The sequence below is a fragment of the Danaus plexippus genome, chromosome 5 (assembly GCF_018135715.1).
Source record: "Danaus plexippus chromosome 5, MEX_DaPlex, whole genome shotgun sequence".
NCBI classification, from domain to species: Eukaryota; Metazoa; Arthropoda; class Insecta; order Lepidoptera; family Nymphalidae; genus Danaus; species Danaus plexippus.
Window position 1 is genome coordinate 2,474,345 of NC_083539.1, and position 26,499 is coordinate 2,500,843.

General features: G+C 30.9%; 1 protein-coding gene across 2 annotated transcripts; it reads left to right on the forward strand.

Annotated features, from left to right (window-relative positions):
• The first annotated feature begins 9,498 nt into the window (after positions 1-9,498).
• LOC116769334 (uncharacterized) lies at positions 9,499-25,291 on the forward strand. Of its 2 annotated transcripts, XM_032660401.2 has the most exons (4): positions 9,499-9,659; positions 18,241-18,297; positions 22,647-22,875; positions 22,956-25,291. In XM_032660401.2, the coding sequence occupies exons 2-4, from the start codon at positions 18,247-18,249 to the stop codon at positions 24,389-24,391; spliced, it is 1,716 nt and encodes a 571-aa protein (XP_032516292.2). In that variant the 5' UTR covers positions 9,499-9,659; positions 18,241-18,246; the 3' UTR covers positions 24,392-25,291. The 2 variants fall into 2 exon arrangements, with proteins under 2 accessions (XP_032516292.2, XP_032516293.2); XM_032660402.2 differs by lacking the exons at positions 9,499-9,659; positions 18,241-18,297 and adding an exon at positions 20,037-20,182.
• The last annotated feature ends 1,208 nt before the right edge of the window (positions 25,292-26,499 follow it).

Sequence of the window (26,499 nt, forward strand, 5' to 3'; positions counted from 1 at the left end):
TGTACACTCTAAATTATTTGATTTCTATTAATTATTCTTTAATGGATAGTTACTTTTATCAAGTTTGGTAAATTAAAACTTCCGTCCGATAACTTGATCGAAATGATATTTTTATTTGTGTCAGATGTTTTATTACCGGACCTACAAGCCGTTAAATTAACTTCTTCCCATGAAACAGACGAGCTGAGATTCATTGAAAAAGCGCCCTTTCCATTAATTATTTAGTACTCACTTTTTCAACACTAAAAGAAAATTCAAAAATATTAGTTTAAATATTACAAATGAATATAACACTTATACGATTAAGAAACCTCAAACGTTTTTTGTTTTTTTTTACCCTTTTTTTTGAACCTTTGGTAAATTATTGAGTAAGTTGTCTTCATGTTTATAAATATATTAATATGATTAGATAACTAGGTATAACAGTTTCTTATGCTCGTTCCAGACGTCAGAGAAAGCTAAAGAATTTAAATTTTCTAATAATGAATATGCTATATCATAAAAAGGATTTTCTGTATCATATAAATTATTTTTCCACTCAGTTCTTTCCAATTCTAGGTTCTTATATATACAAATACGTTTTCTAGATAACACGTCAACGTCTTATGAAATGCCTTATTACTATTATAACAGCAAATATTATACTAGTCGCTGCCTACTTAATTACCATTCATTTGTTGTTAGAAATTAAGATAAATGAGAAAACTGGTTGTGCTCGTAGAAAGTGTAAATGTGCGACTTTTTTTAATTGGCGCCGTATGTGATGGGCGTGAATTCAATTACAACAGAGCTTTATAATAAGTCTTTTATACTAATTAATTAATTACGTTATATTACTGAATACACCGACATTTTAAACTACCACGAAATATATATATATACCTTTTTAGATTTTTTAAATATCCGTTACATCTATCCAGTTTTTTTCATTTTAAATATTTACAATAAAATTTATCTTTCTAACTAGCATTTAAAGAAAACTAGAAATATTGTTTACGTGTTTTCTTATTATATAGGTTATATATATATAGGTTATATGATATGTTAATATAAGTAAGAGAAGTGTCCGTAATATAACAATTACTTATTACTAATATTTTGTTAGCGAGAGATTTTAAGGGTGTTATTTATTGGAAACGCAACTAATAAACTACACTTCTTTTTAAAGCATGAGTAAAAATATTTTGATTGATTTAAACATAACGCATATTTCTACTAATGAACCCTTGTAAGGAAGAAATATGTATCTAGCATGAAAATGCCACAGCTTAATTTAGGTTTCAAATCTAATCTTACAAATTCTCTAACAATCTCACTGGCATCATGTCACATATTTGTACGGAATACTACGGAACAGTATAGATGAATTCTAATATAGGTACCTATATATTTCTGATTCCCTATTTAGCGGTTGTATTTAGAATTTCAAAGCAACTTGGTGGAAATGACAGTATCGATACAAAAAATCTTCAAAATATATATATATGGATGGACAATGAAAATATGGTAAAAGTAACTTGACAAACTCAACTCAATTAATATGGAGGTACTTAGTATATCGGTTATAACTTTCATTTACCGAAATATAATTTATATAGCCGTAAATCAATATTATTTTAGACCACATATTAAGTGGGAACGTTTAGATGAGATTTTTTAGGAGAAAGTAAATCATTTATTGCAAATACCTATTACGAACCGGTCCTCTCATCGTGTTGGGATATTTAATGGTTGTACCATCGATTTAAACTCATTCTACTGACGAGCTGACAGCCGTTATATTAATTGGGATAAAGTTTATAGTTTAAATTGTTAGAGTTATGTATAAAAAAGTACCTGAATAATCGAATATAATCTTCATATCACAGAGGTGTCGTATATTCGGAATTTCGATGAAAAACTGATAACATCCAACAACTATATTCCACAAAGTTAATTAAAATAATAGTTTGTTTAAAATATTTAAAGAATTTTATAACCTATATGTATAAGTTATATAAAAAATACCAAACGCAAATGAAATGAAAAAAATATATTATTATTCGGTATTTTTTGTGTTCATTCACTTTACGCTTCGCTCAGAAGTAACGGACTATTATTATTCGCTCTATGAACTGTTTTACAAACATTGACTTAAAATTTTGAGCAAATATCGTAAATTATAACCCACTTCGGTTCGTTCTACTTCCGATCGGACCTAATCCATCAAAATCCGGAATGCTAATAGACTAGCAACGCACAAAGAATTCTCAAACACAAACAGATAAATAAATAAAGTCGTGTTGAGGAAAAATGTGTGTTAGTGTGTTGGGTGCGTCCGGTAAGTGTTGATAAACCGACGTTACAGATTACCCAGGCGTTGTATAAACGTCACACGCGGCTAAGCGTATTATTTATATGCTTACCTGAAAAACAAAACCTAAAATCCCAATAAATAATCCAATAAAGTTACATTTTTATATTAATTTTTTATAACATTCAATCATCAAATGTGAACTGCAATAGAAAATACAGTTAAGCAGAGATGTATTTTAATGTTTTTGGCACAGAACGCCGCAACTGTTAATACAACACATATGAAGATATCCTAAGTTGTGATAGTACGGAAATTTATATGATTTTCATTTCAGTTTATATATCGTATAATATTAATTGAAGTTACAATATAAAAACAAATTTATAATAATATAAATTTTGATGTAACTTGTAAGTGCTCTATTTATCTGAATAAATACTAGTCTAATTTCTTTCTCCTATAAAACATCTGACTGCTGTCCCACGTCGATATTTTTGTATTCATACGATGTAACATGTCACTAAAGGCAGCATGTCGCTTCAGTTTACTCAATAGAAATTTCCATTCAAATGGAATACTCGTTTGAATGGCTGTTTAATTAAAATTGAATAAATACTTTTAGTATAATTGACACACATCATTTTTTTATGACTTACAGCAAGACGTCGACCGCAAAATTGATGCAGGACGGCAGGTTGGGTTCAACTATCATCAGTTGATTGCTGTTGGTTTTGTATTAAAAATTAAAAATTCACGTGCCTCGTCTAGACTGCATTAAATTATGATCTGCTTTCAAATGACAATACGTATGAAAATATTGTTCAAATGTATAAAACAAACACTACAACAGTTTCGGTCACTGATAGCGAAAGCTCTATTGACTTATTCGAAAGTAGCAGATGTGGTCGAGAATAACAGTATGGCTTCAGAGCAATGATTTTAAGACTTAAAAATAGATAGATATGATGCGACTCCCTCTGACACTACAAATTATTGTTTTGTTATTTATCTTCAATGAATTTAAGAGTTTGCATTACATTTATTTTGAAGTAGATTGAAGGCTGCTGTTAATGATTTACCATTTTTAAATTTACTTCTAATTCATGATATATCAGTCTATGCGTTAATGAAAATTGTCAACACATAATTATTTGAGCAGAAAATTAGAACATCCATTGATGGACAATGTGTCATCGTTGTAAAATCAAAGTGGACATTAACCTCTACATTCATCCGCAAACTGGCACAATAAGCTTCATCAGTTTGTTCACTAAGTCAAAGATTGTCTACATAGTAGAAGCAGTAGTAAGAAAACTAAACTATGAATATCATCTTTAACCCACACTATTAGAACATCATTCGAACGCTGGCTTGCTACGATTTCTTTCCTTTCCCTATTACCGGACTGTTTGATTGAAGTTAAGTCATATTAAGCCTTATCAAAATTGTATTAGACTCACATTTCTAAGAAAATTTTTGGAGACATACGTCTGTCTGAAGTCGTGTTAAATGTCTTTATCGTGCACGAGGTTTGTACTGAAACAAAAGTTGGTCGCTGCGACATCATTAACAAACCGGATTCAGAGTGCGACTGAGTTTCATTGACGGCTCTTAGTCTACGAGTTGAGTCTAGATATAAAGCGGGAAAATAACTCTTAGAGCACAGAATCTAATCGTCTGTAAAGTATAAAATAGATAGAATTTCGAGCTTCCCCTAACATCTGCAAATGGAACTTCATGTACCCACCGCGTAAGCCCAACACAGAAAACACAGCCTTACTTCTTATATTATGTTTGTGTGGTAGCCACTTAAGTTGGAGCTTTACGTTCTTCACTCAAGCTGGTTCTAGCCGGTCAGCTTATAGCTGTTATGGTATGTTGCACCTTGTCTTGTACGGATACTGTTGTAACGCCTTATCGACAGATTGCGCCGTAACCTAGTAGACTGGTGTATTGTAACTTCATTTAACTAGTAGATCAACTTACTGAATACAAGTGTTGTTATAAGTTATATTGAATTGACAGTTTGATTATATAATTTTTTTATTAAAACGTAATTATTATATTTAATATAATTAGTGATTTTTGACTAAAATTCTATCTCAAGAACAAAAATAATTAATTAGTAACAATTGTGTAATAATTGAATATTTTTGTTAAATAAATGCAGTTAATATTTTTTGAGTGTTATTGGGATACATATTTCTTTTATATGTTCTATATATAACATATATTTTGATTCTTAATATACAGAACAATTTATATTATAATATGAGAGCGGTTCTTTTCAACGACAGTTACGGATTATTACTAATTCTATGAAAAAGCTAAGAATGTTTTGATAAATATACATATATATATGCATATATATATATATATATATATATGTGTGTGTGTATATATACATATACACTTGTGAATGTGTATAATATTTTTAACAGAATGTGAAACAAAACATGAATCACCATAACTAAATAGCAATTTAAAATAACTTAATTTAATGAACCGGGTAACAATTTATAAAACCCTTAAGATTAATGTTTAAAGGGATTCAGATATAAAACACATATTAAAAAGATTCCGAAAACTTAAATTTATTTGTATTTTATATATATAATAGTACAAAATCGTTCTAGAAATGACTATAAAAGTCGATCGCTTGGAAAAGCGTAATAGTAGCGAGAAAGGATAAATAGTTACCTCCTAGAAACGTACGTATGTGTATCCGGCAGCACGCAACGATACACATACGATAAAAGAGATTGCATATTTTAATTATATATATATATAGGAATATTAGGTACAGTAAAAATAGTTCACAAGGAAAAAACGTTGGAGAATTTTTCTCACATTTTTTTTTAAACATATCGTTGACCTTAAATATGATAGCTATGTATACACATTTTATTTTTATTAAAGATAACTGATTCTGCTTTTAAATGAATGAAGACGAATTATTTTAAATTCATCATGCACATGCATGTTCCGAATGTATTCGTGCGCGTGCGCAAAAGCCCACTTGCGCATCCTAGTACCGACCTTGCGGCCGACATGCGCCCTCAAGTTTCACTTCCTCTGAGACGCACCGTTCCGCAAAATATGTTAATTACAATTTTTTATATGTATTTGTAAAATAAATATGATATTTCCTTATTATAATATTTGCTTTAGAAATATAAATCTATATAGAAGTACCTGGGTTTTAAAAAAAAAATTATATTGAAAATGACTGACTAGGTAAATAAAAGATTAACAATACTTTTTTCTTCATACCTTATAATGATTTCCTGTTTTAACGAGCAGGGGCGAGTATTACACTTGAGTCTGACGGGGGTTTATTTACTTATTGTTTAGACACGTAGAGCATTGTTTTATATTTTGTAAGTATCTCATATAGTTGTGAATGTTAAATCAACGGGCTTGAAGAGTTCAGAAACTATATTTTTTTTGTATAATAAATATATTAATTATAATTTTAGGAAAGTTTCTAGAAAGCTTTAAAAAAGACACAGTATTTTCGAAATTCAAAACATACATATAAATTATTTGAAAGATAAAAAATTATAATATTATCAGTGTTATATAAACACGGATATTGTATATAGCTTTCATATGTTTCATATTATGATTCATGAATTCAGATATCTATTCGAACTTTCTAGAAGTAATATTTTCCTCCTGTTAACATATTATAATAGGTACAACATAATCCTCTTATCCTTTGCATAGAAAGTGTTTGAGCATATTGTATAAGATCGTGTTTCCCACGACCTCCAAATTGGATTTCACCTTCACCGGACGCATTGTTTGACAATTACTATTTAAAGTAATAAGAAATCTCTATTCGACTAAACGAAAAAGTTTATATTTGCTCTTGTCGTCTCGTACTGTTTACAGAGAGATGCCTATTACTTGGCTTTAGATTTACGCACCTTAATATTGCGTAATTAGAAAATATACCCGAAAGGCTTTACTTAGCAATGATGATTTATCTTCAAAAGCTTTATCTTATTTTCATTTCTAACAGCTAAAAACATATATTAATATTCATATATCTTATTTAAATAGACTTTCAATGAAGTTTAATACACAGCATATAAAAGCAACTATAATATTTTTTTATTTCAATTTGAAACAATAATTAATATTTGTTTATTATTAAATAATTTATAAAGACACCTGGTATAAAAATTTGAACCAACTTCTCACATTATCTAGATTATTTTAAATTTTCTTTAAAAATCCTTCGTTCTTCTATAATTTACAAAGCCTCAACAATATCATATCTTGACAGGCGATAATGTTTAAGATAAGATTAATTGCATGAATGGCTTCTGATATATCATATGATTAACCGTCCGAAGGAAGAGGCATGTAAAGTGAGCTTAAAGACATGTATCTCCTTTATTGCAAACATTTATTTTACTCCGAATTAGATACCAACCTATTCTGATAATATGCTTCAAATTAATGTTATCTACATGGTATTTCGACCGAACTTTATGACTTCGTAACGAGTGTTGCTGTAACGACCACTGTAAATTATTAAATTTAGTGTTTTCAATTGTCTTAACTATTTTTTAAGAATGGTATCTAGATAACATGTGCTCTTGGATTCCCTTTTAACAAAAATATAGCCTAGTCTCCTCAATCACTAATTCATAACACAAATTTTTTCAGGTGGTAGAACATGATAGAACATGGGCTGGCTCGACCGGGGAAATACCACCCACTCACAGAAAATCGGGGTGAATTAGTCTTAAATGACTGCGTTTAGTCCGATGAGTGAGAATGCCGGTTGCCCTTTCCCTGTTCCCAACTTTTCCAGCTCTCTTATTCCAAACCCCCCTTCCTCCTCAACAACCAAGGGTGGCAACGCATCCGCAATAGAGATGTTGAGGATGTCCATAGGCGGTGGTAACTAATGCCCATCAAGTAGGCCTTCGACTCCTTTGCCAACTTTCTCATAAAAAAAATCATAGCTAACACCCCACCGAACTCTCACTGAAGTTGGTTCATGCTTGTGCTGAATCGGACAAATTGTGCATTTTATTAAGAGTCATCATCATACATACAGTAATTATTTTTTTTAATATTGCTCAAATTGCAAAAGATTTCTGATTCGGAAACAATTTTTTCTATGTAATCCCTTGGTTAAGTACTTGTTTTGATTTTCTCACTACATGCTCTTTTAAATTTTTATCAGATCTTTGAGACTATAAAATACTAATTTATCACTTAATCGCAGAATACGAAACAGTTCCAACGTCTATCTTCATCGCCACAGATAAAGCCTTTAAGACAGAATTTATTTAAATTCTTTCCCAAGCCGCTTTGAAAGACTTTTTGTGCGAACTCTACGTAGACGGACAGTCCTTTTTCTGTCACAAGCAGACGAGGTGTCATTTTATCTAGCACCGATTCGCTGCACAAACATTTGAATAAAATTAAGGTTTTTAAATAATGCATTTGGCCCCCATTCTTCCTTTTCTCCTTATTAAAATAGAAAATTTTCTAGAATACAATATATTTGCGAGAAAATAAAAAACTCAATGCATAATTGTACAAAGTTGACAGATTTCGAATTCAAATTTATGGCTAAACTAAATACAAATAGAAAATAATATAAGCGTATCAATTCAATTCAAGACGATTTATTTCGTTCATTAGTAATGTTAACTGATATATGTTGTCATATTGTCAATACAATAGTAAATAATAAATTATTTTTAGATATAATCAATTACTTTATCTCATGAAGTTAACTAAACTAGTCTGTGAATGAAATTTGTGACGTTTTTGCAAAACATTTTTTTCAAATATTCTCTGAAATTTCAACAGAAATACATGAAATGCAATCGGAAAATAAAAAAAAAATGTTTTCTTATCCCTTATTAAATATAATGAATCAATCTATTTAGAAACATTACAATTTAGATTTAAGTTTAGACCTAATGAATGACAACATACGTTGGAAAATGTCCGACACAGAGATCAGATTAGATCTTCTATATTAATATTAAATTTTAATAAAAATTCATCAAGTATATTTGCGTTACATATGTATTCCACTGCAGATTACTTTTTATGAACGTAATTACAAGGAGCCCAAAAAGTGAAACTCTCACAAAAACGTAAACGTTGAACTCAAATCGAGAAATTCACCTTTAGGATATATTTTATCAACCAACTTAAAACATTAAGTCTGAGCTGTGTCATATTTTTATTGAGAATACGATGGTGAAATTTGAATGTAATGCAATCTTTAACCTTAAGAATATCGTAAATCTTTTAAATCTTACAAACGGACTAATGAAAATTATACGTCAATTACATCGGTGTTCATTGATTTCTTACCAATATAATTTTATAATCCATAATTACATGACAGAACGAGTCTTATTTTCATGATAATCAATGAATTTTATCGTTTACCACTCTCCTGCTTTATAACTTCGTGAACATTGACTTCCTTCATTATAGAACTACATGTGTATATCTGTATCTGAATAATTTTGAAGTTGACACAGATTAAACATTAGTTTCATTGCTATAAGAGGTTGGAAGCTACTCAATCTTTGCTCTTTATATAATTATGTCCCTGTTTTCTATTACTCTGTGTTCCCAGTAGCAATGCCATCTCCGCAACAAACTATTGTTTTGATGCTAATTTCTAACTGTGCTTTGCACTACAAGTACACTTTGCTTTTTAACTTACATAGGATACTAATGATGTTTCTTATTGTAATCACCGCGAATCAATTATCAATTCATGAATCGTAACTGAGAAAAGCAATTGGAAAGCTTAGATAAAAATAAGGATATTAAAACTTTGTGTCGTTACTATTCAGGTATAGTAATAGTTTGGAAATTAACTGAAAAAGTCCATTTTGTTTCTATAAGCTCTAGTACAGTTCCGTTAACTGGGTGACGGTACATTAAATTTTAACTACACAACATATTGAACTGAAATTTCTGTCACACGAAATTCAAGCAATTTCATAAGACATTATCAGATGTGAATTGAGCAAGTTGAACCTGCGTAACCTTCAACGTTGACCTCTCGGTTCATTCATCACATGGCCTTTAGTTCCGACTCAATCAGTTCGAAAATTTGGTATGTATGTAGGCAGACTTTCTCCGGGTGAAATGGGTGTGGGAAGGGGGGGCTCGACCTTGTTAGAGGGAGGCTGACACCTGCGCTGCAACCACTTGTCACTCTCGGGCCGGCGCGCGCGCACCGCCGCCATCGCTAATACGTTATACGCACGTGCTGATTATATTATTAAATTCAATCTGTGGGACAATTATCTGTGAGAACTGTGAAGTTGTGTGTGTTAGCAAAATTCGGAAGGTATCTTCGGTATGTAAATTTTTAATTGCTTGTTTTTTAATTCATTGTTTGGCAATGGAAAAATATTATACAATATTTTTCTTGTCCTTTATGAATTATAAATGGAATGCGAATACTGTTTTAAATATTTATTGTTAACACATATTAATTATTTTTATAGTGATACAGGTCAACAAATGCAAAAAGCTCTTCCAGTTTCCGTAGTTCTGATTGCAACTAGGTCTGTAGATCGCGTCGCTTATTCGCACGCGCATTGCGTAAATAAACTCATTGACATAAAGTACGCTCAGCCTTGACATTCGTGTCGTGTTTATACGAGACGAATTTAAATAAAAAAAAATAGCAATATTTTTTTTGTAAAATCACGTAAATATTTCGCCTCAAATAAATAAAATTTTGTTAACGTAATTTATATCAATAAATTTTACATTTTTACTCAAAAGATTCGTTGTATAGATAGTTCGATTTGAATAATTCTTACTAATGTGTTCGTATTCGTCAGTGACTCGTAGTAAATAATTCAGTACAACTCCATTCATAACATGACGTAAATGGAAACACAACCAAATAAGCTAGACATTATGGATTCAAACGTATTTCATAACTACAAGGTATTACGTAGACAGCCTTGATGAAAATTATGCTTATTGTTTTGAGATTAAAGATGTTGTTAATAGAAAAACGTAATAAATCATTGGAACCATTAGAACCGTGCTCTGTAATAAGCGAAACGTGTAACATTACTCTCGAAGATTAGACGGCGTATTGCTTGGAAAATTGCTGTAATTTCTCAATCAATCTTTATTAATCACCCACATCATATGGTTATCTTTAAAACTATATTTAACAAAGAATCGAACGCTGTTACATTGTTAGAACAGTTTTAATATTAACACATGTCTATTTAACATTAAATTTTAACAGCATTTACATATAAATATATTAATTTAAAAATAGAGAAAAGCGTCGGCAACTTAAATAAAAAATCTCGAAAGTTGCTTTCATCATTGCGCACCTACTTGTTATATACAATATAAGCTTAACGATTTTGGAATGTATTCTTTCAAAGTTAAATGACATAATTGTAATCCAAATCGAAATTTAAAATGTAATATATTCCGTTGAATTTATTAATCACGAGAAAAACAAATAACTATTATTATTTATAATCAAATTACAGCCGTTTTTCTTTCATCGTTTGATTTTCAACCGTCATGCGTTTCGTTTGATCGTTTGTACTTGTAAAACACCGCGATTTCTCGCCTATCAAACCTCGAATGAAAGAAAAAATATTCACCAATTAAGAACGAATTATTCATTCGCTGTGGTTATTTTCCTCTGCTTCGTCACTAACTCTTCTCTTTATTGATTTGATGAACTGATATATCGGATATAAGTATATATAAAATAAAAACTAATAGAACTAGTTTGAATCTGTGCTACTTTTAAACATCCGTTAACATACAAAACCATAAATTGTATATGTTTTTGTGTCAGTCATATATTAAAACTAATATTTTAGAATAACATAAGATTTCTTAGTTTAACTTTTTTTTTACTTTTTAGTAGATTTAAGTGGAAAAAAACTGGCGATGAGATACATTTGTCACTCGTAAAGCAAATCAAATTAAATGTAATTGGGTAAAATCAAGACTGTACAAACAAGCCATCAGTCAGGTAAACAGGAAACTTGAGTGGCATTCGGTTAATAGCTATTTAATCGTTACGTTAATAGGAGAAACTTATCTCCGGCCCTTCCGATAGTGTCCCGGACGGTTTTTTGCAGGACTTTCTCCTTAAAGTTATTAATGTTGCTAATTATAGGTATATATGATATATTCTTAACTCTCAAACTCGTAACTTTATCGTAGGAGCTGGTGTTATATTAAACACACTATCTAAACCGACCCCAATAATATCCCTAATAACCAAAAACTTTAAGCTATTTTCAACGGAACCCGTGTCCAGAAATATGAAGAAAGTCAAGAACATACTAAATTTCAATTTTAATAGAATGTGTTACATCGTAAACCGACAAAAAATGTCCGTATTGTTTATGAGGTATTTTAAATTTATTGAGTGGTAAAAGTAGCAGTATATGCAAAAGCTAAAGACTAAGAAACAAAATGAAAAAAAACACGTTATCATGTACAAATATTTATATTATTATTTTATGCACATACAGATTAGCGGGTTATTTGGTCATCTTGTGCTGAGTAGGTCAGCACTCTCAAATGTATCTTGAAGTGTTAAAAAAATGCTAGGCTAGTGAAACCTTCAATATATTTTGTACTACTTATTCTATTTAACATATTGGCAAATATTTTACTGAAGTACTTACAAAAAGTACATACTAGACATCCTTATGTGCTTTATCATTAGAATTTAATTAATTGGCAAAAAATTTCTAAATTCTAGCAACATATTTCATTAAATCCACAAAAATCCCTTGAATTTAATGCATACATATGTAAAAAAAAAAATTTTTCCTTATTTAAATTGTTTTTATTCAATTTATTTATAATCTCAATACTTATCTGTTATAATATATTTAAAGTTAACAGGCAATAAACTTAAAAAGAACCTTGACAATAAACTTAACCTTGACAATTAACTTAAATCTTTCGAGGCTAAACGGGATTACAATTTGAATAGATAAATATATTTTTAAAATTTTAAACCTTAAAAATTTATCAAATAAAACAAATTTGGTGATTCCTCGTGGATGCTCATGCGGATTCCTGAAAAACTATTTTAAAAAACATCTTTACCAAACTAAAATATCTTTAATACTAACATCGAGAACATAGAAAATGCGAATATAAAATTGAATATAAATAACAATAAGGCAACAGTTTAACTTTCCTCATATAAATAGCAATATATCTAACACAAATGAGTGAAAATGACGGTAGGTAAACGAAACGGTCAATTGAGACAGGTCACATGCGGCCTTCACCCGGCAATCGATATTCTAACATTTTCCTGTTCACTGAGATCTATAATACTATTATGATAACCTAGTAATCATAAGATACATAACCTCTACCTTTATAATTATATATTCTAATGTATTTAACACAACACTCACTTAGGAAAGTTTAATCTTATACTTCCTAATACATATGTCTTAGCAAATATAACGCTTAAAAACTTTCCGTGTATGAGCTTTTCATTTTAATGACCATAATTTCCAGGTATATGATTGTTTATTGCTTATTTGGTAATTCAGTCATACATCGTAAATACGTTTTATTAATGATAGCTTGTAGTTTGTTTTCAATATTAGTCGACTGACATCTCCAATCAATGAAATCGCCGTGGAGTAATTATTATGCTTGTTAATTCACACAATGAAGATGTTTAACGATTATTAATTAATACTAAAAGCGTACAGACGTATGTCAATGATTGTGCTAATGAGAACTTGTCTCTCGATAAAAGTAATAAAGTCCAATTTCGGTCGTATGTATTTTTTCAGACAATCAAGGGAAAGCAAATGAAGCCTCTAATTGGCGAATACAAACGATTTTTTTGTAGAATAGCTTTGGTGTATGGCTTGTTTCACACAGAACTGAAACTTTTTTCTGTTAAAAGAAACATGAAGTGAAATTTTAATGAGAACCAGTGGTTACATTTCGCACGTGTTTTTTTTTGTGTTTTATTATTCATACTAATGATAAGTACCCGTATCAGTTTACAGTGACGATTAATATGGTGATAGGTTACTACCTGGGTGTACAATTTTCTTCTCAATAAAAGACTTAAGAAAAATAAATAACTAATTGTTGACTCACACATTATAAAACTACCATAACAAGATTATAATCTAGTCAGTGGATGTTCATAAAAATATAAATTATATATTGACACTTTCAGTGTACGTTAAGGTCCATCACGTTTCATGTACCAACATCATATTTTCGACAAATCTCCCCTTCCCATTGACACGAACGCCTGGCGGCATCACTTTGATAGTGTTGTGCCAAATTTAATTTTCAATCGATAAAATAAAATAAGTTTAATAAATGACACTTTAATATCGCTTGCATTACATTGAAGTATACTAAGTATATATAGTTTAACATTTAAACATTTTGTAATTGTTTTTTTATGTCCTTTGTTTGTTTATCACTTTGAATAAAATGAAAAGTTTAAACCCTATTTTTCTTTAACTTATCATAATTAAATATAGATACTATATAATATTACGTCAAGTTTTTTACGCACACGTATTATAATTTTGTTGATATTGATCAGTTATTATGTGAGTTATAATAATGCTGCATTCCTGAGGCTACAGGCCTCAACCGCGCCCACACAAGGGTGGTCAAGTCCCGCTAATAGACAGTTGAAAACATCGATATCGACATTGACTTGGCGTAAAACATCGATAGTCACTTAATTAGTTGGTGAAAGTTACCGGCCGACTGACCACGATCCGATCCAAACTCGATGTTTCGGGCGTACCGATTTTAGATCGATTCTACTTTCGTTTTTCGGCTACTCTTTCTCACCGTTCACTAAATTATTAAAACGGATATTTATTTATATTTTGCTACTTTCATTTAATTTATATCATATAAATATTAAATGTTTTTTGTCACTCAATTCAACAGAAATAGAAGAATTGTCAGATCTAACAACAATAGCTTGGAAATATATTTTTTAATGAAATTACCACAAGTCTATTTTCTATCATGCATATTTCATATACTTATATATTCCATATAAGGGTCGTTTCACATTAGTTACTTGTTCATGTACATACAGGTAATGATCTCATGTCATATATATCCCCAGTGTGTCATGAGGTCTGTGTGTTCGTTTATCAGGTTCACATACATTGTTTTCATGAATAGTGGTACAATTGTCAGTGGAATGTGATTCCTAGACAACAAGTTCAAGTCGTCTTACTTATTCTGAATCTATTATTAAAAAAAACAGTATATAAAAATAAAGACAATTATTTTTATTTATAATTAATCACCGTTTAAAATAAATCAGATTTTACCCTTAGAGTCCGATAAATATGCCCTGGAATTAATTTTCGATTCCATTATAATTGCTATATAAACTATTTTTATATCTACACGAAGCAAAAAGTTCTCGTCGTAAAAAACATACAACAAAACTCTTTTATTAAGGAATTGTTAATAGGAAGGATTAGTTGCTTAATCAGTCTTTGTGTGTATATAATTTATCATTTTACCTAATAAATTTAATCAAAAAATAATAATACAAGTATAAAGTATGACATACATGACTCTACACACACCTCTACTTCGCAATTTGTATTTCGTTTGTATTACTAATAAGTCCGACCTTATATTCTCACTCATAATCTTTCATAATTTATGAACTAACATATTATTCCTATCATGTCAAAAATGTTTCAGCTTTGGTATAAAATTTCATTGAAGTGAAGCAAAATATTCGACTTAGAAGGTATTTTACCTTAATGTTTTAAAACACAATTAAATAACGTCTCTTAATATAATTAACTTTTAATGAGATCTAAGACTCTCGCGAGTTTTATTCATTTAAATGAAACTGATATATTTTTGAATATACAACGAGATGCCATCTCGTCTGGGCGTGATCACGGTTGCTGAAAAGTAGCCGAAACGTCGGGATTATGTAGTTTCAAAATAATAAAATCCGCGTAGTATATCCGAAATATATTAGTTTCATTTAAATAATTAACTTTTTCATATGAATGATAAAATATTTTTACTTGATGTGATGAACGCTTTTATCGTTACAGCAACAGCAACAGTGAAAGTGTAAACATAGCGAGGCTTTCATTTAAGTTTTGTTTGCTCTTACTGTGTCTCAGACTATTATCATATATTTAATTGGCATTTTTGAACTGTATTCATCGACTGATGTTGAAGTATTTAAATAATACTTTTATAGTTATTTTTGTAGACATACTCACATGTCACATATTGATTAAACATGTATTAATTTATAATATTTTATTCAGTGGTAAATTGGCGAGGTGTCCCCATTTATTGTTGCACGCTGAAGGTTCTATTTAAATAAATATGCATATAATATCAATATAGGTACTATATTTCATAAATAATAAGATTGAAGTCTCAATACTTTCACCTAACATTCGAAGCTTATTCTCTTACTAACAATGACCTGACGTACCACAAGCAACTTTACTTTAAACTAAAATTACAAGTATAAAAAATTATACTTGTATTTTGTTAAGTCAAATGTTTTATCAAAAATATATATCGAATAACTGAACATCAAAAGAGATTATCATCAGCACATTAATCACATATCAAAGATTTCAAGCATAAAATCCATTCAGGCATTCAAATGAATGCATTTCAGCTCTTTGTCGCGTTTACTTTTACTTTCAGCGGGGTTAACGCCCGGAGAAATAGTGCGCTGATAGTAGACATCACGTCTGGCTGAAGTCTAGCTTATATCGTATAAAATTTATTTTGTAAACAAGTTACTATTAATGGAATTTGTTGAGCTAGTTGATTATAATGACATTCCAGTCTGCCACACTCCGAAGAAAATATCATTTAAGGGCTCTCTTACGATTATAAGATTATTCAGATTGAAGCACATAAACAAAGCACATTTATGTGATAAATTCATATTTTTTTTATAAATTTCTAAAAGTATATCGTATTAATAAAGACATTAATAAATAAAGCTATCACAGTTTCTGTATATCCTGTGATGTATTTCGTTTCTTTCATTATTCTTTAACTCTTAAAATGCATAAAAATAAATGTTTTTTAAATAATTTAGATCCTGGTTTACTTCAAACAGATAATTTTCTTACATTTTCGTTTTAAGCCTTATTTTTATAACAATTCTACATTTGATGATAAAATCAATTGTAGAGCTAATATTTACGAAAATCGGAAATCAATTGAAATTCGACTGTCATATAAAATATATCACTCTGATATCCGTTATCGGGTTGGCTTTATTAAAATGCGAATATGATACGATCAGATAAAAGATCATGAATAGCTTTGAAACGACAATCACAGTAATCGAATTTCTGAACGGAAATCAGTTCATACAAGTAATTCATTGATGCAAAACCTTTTTTTATTCTTCTCGGTTTTAAAATGGAATGCGTTGTGTGAAATCGCTTTTTATTAACAAAAAAAAAAAAAAGTTATTTTAAAATGTGAGAATTTAAAATAAAGGACAAGATTCAATTACCACAGCGACGCGTTTCATCAACTTGATTATAATGTTTGAATGAAATTTTACAAATATACATTAAAGTTATGAATTAAAGGCTCTTTTGAGGTCAATGTGATAGTAAAGTGAGCGGAGTCTGGGAATTTGCTATTTGGTTGATTTTTTTTAATATAATATATTCTTAACGCATCTCATCTCATTACCTAGTTAAAAAGGCGGACAAATTAAATGTCTTTAGAAACCTGTTATTTAGTAAATAATACTTATATATATATAATTGAGTTGTCATTATATTAAAGTTTTGAGCTATAAAAATTGTTATTTAATAAAAAGAAATAAAAAGAAACAAAGATATATTTTCAGGGTCATAGGAATTACATATATTGCAATATGGTTTAAGGATCTTTTAATCGTACGAGTCATGAGAAATAATTGATATTAAATTATACAAAAAAAATGTTTTTCAAATATAGATTGAATTTTTTACAAAAAGTATAATATTAGCTTGCTTTTCGTTTGCCAATATCATAGGAAATAATTAAATATGAACAAAGCAATAGAAGACCATAATAATTTAAAATATTTGTAATGTATATAACTCTACGTTTCTATATCAGGAACTTTATACGAGACTCCATAAATAAAAACGTATTACATCTCTATATGACAAAGAATATTTTTTTATTATAAATCGAATACTCCTATTGAATTCAAACAAAATTTTGTACATCTTCAAATATGGACTTTCTCTCGTAGCATAGCTATGTGTATATTATACAAACGTACAGTCACTGACAATTTCTGGAATGTTCGAACATTCGTCAAATAGCCGGTGGGTTTCATTTACTTTCAGTGTTCCGTTTGTCGGTTTTCCTTAAATATACTGCTCATGTATTAATGTTGGTTATTCTCCACCCATATATTCTAATAAACTCATTCATCCCCTAAAAGATTTCATACATTTATTCTATTCCAACAACTAGTTACATCTAATTTAGGGCAAAACAAGAAATGTAATAACCCGCTTCTAGGTTGAGCACAATAAGTCAAGAGTGCTTACAATTAAATAAGAATTTATTACGTGGGTAACGATGGCAATAATGGTGTCGCTGGTTTATGAGAAATTGTAGCTTTACAAGCGTTTTTATTCCCCATTCTTCATATGTGAGAGCACTTACTTAGTCATGTCAAAATTCTAAGCCAGTTTATAAATTGAATCCATAATAACAGGGTATTTTCAGATGTTGTCATCATAAAGCAAATTGATATCGTTTAAGGCACATCCCGCAACGTACATACATAATGAAACACGATCTATTGGTACTTTCCCTAACTAAGAGTACAAGACAAACATTTGAACTTTCAAGAAGCGTTATATGTATGTCTTTGTTCACAGATCACGATGCGACTGAGGCGAGGATTGGCTGTCAGCATTCTACTAGTTTTACATCTGGTAATGATATTTCTATTATAAAATCGTTATAATTCCTTTAAATTAACTTACGTAATTATTAATTTATAAATTTTTGTGACTTTAAAATTAAATATTAAAGGAAATCAATAAAATTGTTTAGTATTTATTTATAACCTTTGGGATAATTAAAAAAAAAAAAGTTAAAATATCGACGTGGTTGAGCCACGTTTAATAACTAGTTAGGAGAGCATAGTTTTTCTACGAAACTTTCTCTTCACAAACCTAAATAACCTCAGGGTCAAATGTTTACGCCCGAATATAATAAAACATCATTGGTTATATCAGTTTTTTTGTTGTCAATGACTACAAAGCTGGATATGAACATTTAGAAAATATTCTTTTTTTAAATAAAACACTTTATAACTTCATCATATAACTATAATTGTTTACCCTAAAGCTCATTGTTTGTGATACGGCTTTAACAAAATATTTATGTTAATTTTTACTAACTAAAAACAATTACTAATTATTTCATTGAACATGAGCTGTCCAACCCATAAATAAAGGATGAGATACAAATCTCCATAAAGTAACTATACTATTATATACAAACTACGTTTAATAAATTCTTTATAATATTCAAATATGAACAGATTTTTTTTATTTTGATTATTCTTTTTTTTTATTCAAACAGCTCGGGTCTAATAATTGAAACTAACAAATTGCGAAGAAAATAAATGCTTAACTAATTTAATAAATCGGTCAATAACCGATAGATTACATGCAATAAATTAAAGAACATTGTGTTTCAAATTCTCTGTTGCCTTTAAATTTAACGGGCAAAATGTTTCAACATTTCCATTGTATATTGAAGTAGGATTAAGGATTTTTGTTATTTAAAGTCATTTCAAATCGGCATTACATAATTAGATATTAATAACGAAATGTATTTCATATTTTCTTTGTACCTTTTCAGTTGTGTACCTTTTATCTTCGATTTGTGCGCCGAATTCTTTTCATATAAAATTGTACTACTAGTATTTAAAAAGTTAGATAAATTGATATATTTTAAGGGTGTGTTTCAATGAGGGACTTGTACGAGATAATACGGTTATCAGGTAAAAGACCCGAATATGGTAAGGAACTAGTGGCCCACTCCGCTATGACGGTTACATCCAGTTCCGTCTAAGTAAACTATTCACCTGTTTAATACTAGAACTTGTCCGTTAATGGTATTGTATCAAACGTAAACAACTCACGGTTACGCGGAATTCAGTAATAAAAAACAGTAACACCGGCTGCGGTACTCTAAATTTTTTATACCGTATTAAGAATACTATTTATTAAATAATAAATGTAAAGTAACTAAACATAGATCAATTAGTACGCTTTCTAAGAACGTTTGTTGACAGAAAGTGGGTTCCATTTAAAACATATGTTATTGTAGAAAACTCGGAGTTTGCTTGTATAGTAAATAACTTCAATATTTGGAATGTGAACAGCGAAGCACATTTCATAGTTTTAAAATGAAATAAATCATATTTAGGTACTATTTAAGATTTTATTAAACTTGTTTAATTTAAATTTCCTTTAGTACATTTAATAAAATCAATATATCATGTATATTTAGTGTCTTGCAATATCGTCGAACATCGGTAGATATCAAACAAGGAAAGCTTTTTAGTTTAAACAAATAACTCGAAAATTTTGAATTAAGAACATTATTTTTAAACGATTTCTATACAGTCGCCAAATTCATATCTTTGTATAAATAAAACCGGAAAACTGTTGTGAAATAAGCTAAATCAATACCAATTTATTACAATGGAGTGTAAGAGTAAAAGCTAGCTTTCCCGTCCGTCGGTCACACCGCGACCTACAGCCACGACACACATCGAACTTGAAATCCTGCTCTTCTTTCTAGGTATTGTCCTATAACATTTTTTACGTTTTTACATTACCTGATTTAGTATAATTGCTTTGAACTCATAATCACAGAGAAATGAATAATCAAAACGTATATGCGACTTCTCAAATTAGGTATATGAAATGCTTTTTATATCGATATTGATTCTTCAATAAAAGCATCTTTAGACTTTCAGTAATACACTGATTTGTTTGACGTTTGATAAATAATTACCGATATTATGTTAATTGGTACCTAAAATGTATTATATGTAGAAGCTCGCTTTCGGTTCGGATGGTATAAATCCGCACCATTTATCGTATAAAAACCGAAACCAAATAAACATCAAGTCACGAATACTCCGCTCTGCTATTTAATGAAAGTAAAATTAGTCGAACAAGATCAATGACCGCTTGACACACTGCACTTGACGGCCGCTCCCTGAAGCGGATTTCGTTTTGCGTTAAGCATCTGCTTTGACGATTACATTAGACGTTTAGCAAAGGTTTAAACGGTCGACGATCGCGGCTCTTACCCTACATTTTTTATTTGAATAACAGTTAATGATGTTTTTTACTTAAGTGTTAGCGGCGTTCATATAAATTTTTGATAATTATTTGCAATATTAGAAATTTATTGATTAAAAGTTTTAAGCTGTGCCTATTAAATTGGGTGAGCCCTTATTTCCTTATTTGAATTTTTTATTTTAGAAGCATATCGTATTCTCTATTTTACTAATATTAGGATTATGAGAGCTGATTTGTCTCTGTTTATTATTATATTAATTACCCAACAACTAAGCTAGCTATATCGCTGTTAATTCGCTGTCGACTTATATCTCTGTTGATCTGGTATGAACAAAAATATCACGATGCCCTTTAATGAACGGGGTTTTACAAGACACTCTGAAATTTTTAATTAACATTTTGTATTACATTTTACAGAGCTTATATTATATATTTTTTCTTGGGTAAGTCAATAGTAAAAAAAAATAAACCAATACACAAATGAATAAGCCCTTATCAATGTAACGTGACGCCTCGCCTTCAATTAATCATTATAGCATTGTCTAGTTCAATAATGTAATTTCTTTTTCATTTCAACTTTCTCTTTTGGACCTCTTACATAATATTAATAGAGGTTGGATGAGTCAAGTCACGTTGTCCATCCCGATACCAATCTTAAATAATTGCTGGAATCAACTTAGAGGATGTAGTTTTACGCTTACTCATAAATCTTTATTGATGAAATAAAAAACCTCTATGCATCTCGCTAATGTCGGAACCGTGTAGAACCTATACTTTCTAATTTTGTAGCCCAAGGCGAAACAAATGAGAGATATAAAAGAATTAACGATTCGATAATTCTAGGTTTACTGATAGTTAACAATAAAAAATTATAAATTGTGACAGGTTCTAAAAATATCCAAACACTTTTTGTTCGTGTTAATTATAATTGAAGTAACATCTGGAAAACGAGTAATTAATTTAGAGTGAGCCGAAACCAGTTTGATTAAAAGCAGAGCGGTCAATAAAGCAATGATTTAAATTAAATGTGGACCAGTACTATGGCAACTTTCACATGATGATACTATTCACGACGAGGAAATTAGAATCCGAGATTCATCTAGTCAAGTTTGAACTCGGGAGTGTTCGGTGTCCGTCTTAACTTAACACGGGTACTCGGGTACTGGTTTTAAGAGTAATTTAAAATGGTCAGTGTGTCAAATTAAATAATATTTAAAATATTGCCCACGCGCGCTAGTGAAAGCTGGTGTTGCTACGAAAAACATATAATTTTCATGTCAGAATAAAATACGGTATAAAAAGTGGATGCCTGTATAAAAAACTTGATTCTTTTCATTACAATTCTGTCGTGAATTTTAATTAGTCCCTAATAATAGTCTTATGTAGACCGATTTAATGTGAAATCTTGTTAATGAGTTTTTAAATAAATAAGAATTCACAAGAATTCTGCTTAAGGCTGTCGTAACAGTATCTGCTTTAAATAACAAATATGTTCTATATAATCGTCTATACCTACATATATACATTAGTTCATATATTGTTAAATGTATTCTTAATACCAAAATACTTTTATTAATATGTAATAAGGGCAATTCATTTATTGTTCATTCGTCATCATCATCATCAGCCTATCGGAGCCCACTGCTGAGCAAAGGCCTTTTCTCACATGGAGAAGGTTAGAGCATTAATCACCAAGCTTGCTCAAGACGGGTTGGCGATTTCAATATTATGATTTGAAATTAGAAGACCAGGTTTCCTCGCGATGTTTTCCTTCACCATCCGTCAGTGGTGTCTAAATATTCTTAGAAAGTACATATGACTCGGAAAAGATCACATTGGTACTTACCAGGTTTCGAATAGGCGCCCTCACGTATGAGAGGCGGGCCTTTAACCTCCAGGCCACCACGACTTACATGTCATTATTCATTAGCGTAACAATTTTCTTCTGCTTTCAGAGCGGATCTTATAGTGATCAGACGACAAATGAAGGGGGCGGCGGTGGAGGTTCACCTAATTCCGACACCAACAGCGTTGCAGAACCCTCTAGCGACCAACTGGCGATGGAATCATCAGAACGAGAAACCCCAAGTCACGCTTACAACGGTCCACCGCCCCCAGTGCCACCTCCTCACGTTACAAATCGAAGACAAAATGGGCCCCACCACCAGTCACACCATCCAATAGGTACACATGATATAAAATTATTGATAATGAATTTTATTGAACTGAAAACGATCAATCTTCATAGAAGTGTTTATTTCCAGGTATGCCTCGTATTTCTAATCATCAGCAAATACATTCAAAGCCATTCGCCCTTGGACCTCCTGTGAATCATCATAAAAATGACATTGGGCCAGGATTCCGAGGGCCGCCACCACCCCAAGCTCCACCAAGTGACGCTCAAGCCTCGGCCAGTGACAAGGTCTACAGCACTACTGGTGACGTTTGGCCTGCTCCAGCTCCTGATATGCCGAAAATTTTATCCCTCGACGTCAAATGTGAAAAGAATGCCATGAGAGTATTTCTCAGTTTCGACAAACCATTCTTTGGTATCGTTTTCTCCAAAGGTCACTATTCTAACCATCAATGTGTTCATCTTCCACCAAATTTAGGCAGATCTTCGGCCTCCTTTGAAATTGGTGCGCACGCATGTGGCACAGCTGGAAGCGGAGATCCAAGATATAGGAGCGATGTTGCAGCAGCTGGCACGTACTTTGAAAATGTTATTGTCATACAGTATGACCCGCAAGTCCAAGAAGTTTGGGATCAAGCACGCAAACTGCGGTGCACGTGGCACGACCAGTATGAAAAAGCTGTTACTTTCCGCCCCTTCCCCGTAGATATGTTGGATGTGGTTCGTGCTGACTTTGCTGGAGATAATGTGGGATGCTGGATGCAAATACAAGTTGGTAAAGGTCCTTGGGCTTCTGAAGTATCCGGATTAGTTAAAATAGGTCAGACTATGACTATGGTATTAGCGATTAAAGATGATGATGCAAAGTTTGATATGTTAGTTCGTGATTGTGTTGCTCACGATGGTCAACGCGCCCCTATACAATTAGTCGATAGGCGTGGCTGTGTAACTAGACCAAAACTAATGTCGAGGTTCACAAAGATAAAGAATTTCGGAGCTAGCGCATCAGTGCTCTCATACGCGCATTTTCAAGCTTTCAAATTCCCAGACTCCATGGAAGTGCATTTCCAATGTACTATTCAGATTTGTAGATACCGATGCCCCGAACAATGTACTGATGCACCTCATAATGTTATTGGCCCTCACGCTGAATACGGACCACCACAAATTGATCAGTCATATCCCGTAAGTGTTGAAATAAGGAGGGATGAAAGAAGAGTAAGGAGGCAACGTAGAGCCACATCACCTGAAAAGGAAGTTGGCGTTAACAGAGTCATCCGAGTTGTGTCCGCTGGAGACCTGAATTTAGATAATAATGAAGAATCGATCGCTCCCAAAATTGTTCCGACGCCAGGACTTGTTTGCATGACAACGCCAGGATTTGCTGCCACACTTGGAACACTTCTTGCCACTCTTATATGTTCGTGCGCAGTGTCTGCAGTATTATTCTTTAAATTACGTCCCATTACAAAACTTAAAAAGAAAACTGCTGCTATTAGCACGATACCACGACCACACCCAACAACAGGACCACATGTCATTTCGAAAAGCCGATTTTATTCGTAACATGTAATGTAATGCCTTTATAATTTAATTTGTAAATATTAGCGTAATGAGACTGAAGTATGACCCAGCCTATACTTTATTTATGTGCTCAAATTATTTAAATTCTAAATCCTTAGTTTTAATTATTTTCTTTATGGTATGCCTTAATATTCAAAATTCTACAATTTGCAACTTCAATATATAACTGTATTTATGATATATGAAACGTGTATAATAGTTTATTTTCTGGTCTAAAAATGTAATAAGACGGAAATGTGAATGTACTCGAATACTTAGGTCTTCGTAAGTGGGTAGATTGTTAAGGCCATAAACCATAAATTTAAATAATTTCATACAGTTGTTCATTAAGCAATTAATTGAGTATCTACGAGTATATTAAGAAAAAAAAATGAGATGAACACAAAATAATGTTGGACACAAATTAGTTTTAAAACGTCACAAGTACAATCTTCTGTTGCCTCTTGTTGAGTGATAATTTGATAAAGAGGCAACGGAAAATATAAAATAATAATAAATACGTGGTATAGCAACATAGTTAAACCGCTAGAGATAATTTAAAGTAACTTGTCATTAGTATTAATATTATTTATTGTAGTTAAGGTTGTGTAGTCATTACCTACATGCTAGCTATATTATTTAAGGTTGTGTAGTCATTACCTACATGCTAGCTGTATTATTTATTTTTACCACCTGAGTACCTCCCCTTCTGTTAAGGGTAAGCCTCATAGCAGGCACCCTCTTAATATTCTAGTTATGTTTTCTTTTTTATATTAATTTTACGGTATGTTGATCGAAGTGAAAGCTATTATATTCTGTAAAATCTCCGTTAACGTAGGTGAATGTGTACAAGATCATGAACAAATGTAGCATTGAATAATAATATATTAAACAGTTAAAAAAATGTGCAGTCTCCTATTTATTTTCTTACAATAATAAGCGAAACAATAAAAGTGAGGATGATTTTTTTTTCAATTAAGACATAAGCAAAGAAACAATTTAAATAATATTGGAAATAAATAACTAAATGTCGAACACGATAAGTGTTCTACGTATGAATATTTCTAGATAATTGAAATTAAATAAAAAGTAAATTTAAAGTACGTTTTATAATTATCAAAAGCATCAATGAAAGAGATTTAAAGCAAAGATATTCCATCTTCAAAAAACAACGTCAACAATACTGTTCCATACATTATGTTGTCAATACAAATAAAATGATATGCGCAGAAATTTCATGGATTTTCTAGAATGGACCTTGATTACACAGGTCAGCAGCAAATAAGAACAAAAAATTTATTTGGGAACTCAATACAAATGAATAAATTCAGTCAGACGAATTTTCGTTCAAAGAACATTATTCGATTGCACTAATGTTAATCATATCTTGAATAAGACAATGTTTTTTTATTGTACGAATAAAATTTTATTATTTTCTGTATATGAAATAAATATGAAGTCCACATTACTACTACATAATTAACAACAAAGTGCAAGCGCAGTAATCGTTTTGAATAAATTTGCGAGGCGTGTGGGCGAACTTAAAAAATAAAAAAGGATTATTTGCTAAATTTTAATTAGTTTCGAGTTAAGCTCGTTTCTTTAATATAAAAAAAATTATGGATGTAAGAAGAATTTCATAACATTCTTCGAAGTATGACAATACAATTAACTTGAACTGTTTTAGCTTGAAGAATAGGTCACATTTATGTTAAAATACTTCGACATTTTTTTGTAATATTTTTTAAATTTAAATTTACATCTCTATTATATGAATGGGGATAGAAAAATATTTAGCATTGAAAACTAAATTCCATGGTAAGCTATGCCAGATAAAACGAAGACATATTTGTTGACGCCATTGACGGACGGTGAAGGAAAACATCGTGAGGAAACCTGGACTTATAATTTCAAATTATAAGTTTGAAATCGCCAACCCGTCTTGAGCAAGCGTGGCGATTAATGCTCAAACCTTCTCCATGCGAGAAGAGGCTTATGCTCAGCAGTGGGCTTCCGATAGGCTGATGATGATGATGATGATGATGATGATGATGATATTTGTTGATCCTCAAATAAAAGAAATCTTTAAGACTCGCAATACGGGAGCAATG

What these genes read in the sequence shown, in the direction of transcription:
- LOC116769334 (XM_032660401.2), top strand. Translation starts at nt 18,247, where the DNA reads ATGCGACTGAGGCGAGGATTGGCTGTCAGCATTCTACTAGTTTTACAT. An exon ending in TTCTACTAGTTTTACATCTG is followed by an intron (nt 18,298 to 22,646) that starts GTAATGATATTT and finishes TTCTGCTTTCAG; the next exon opens with AGCGGATCTTATAGTGATCA. An exon ending in CCAGTCACACCATCCAATAG is followed by an intron (nt 22,876 to 22,955) that starts GTACACATGATA and finishes GTTTATTTCCAG; the next exon opens with GTATGCCTCGTATTTCTAAT.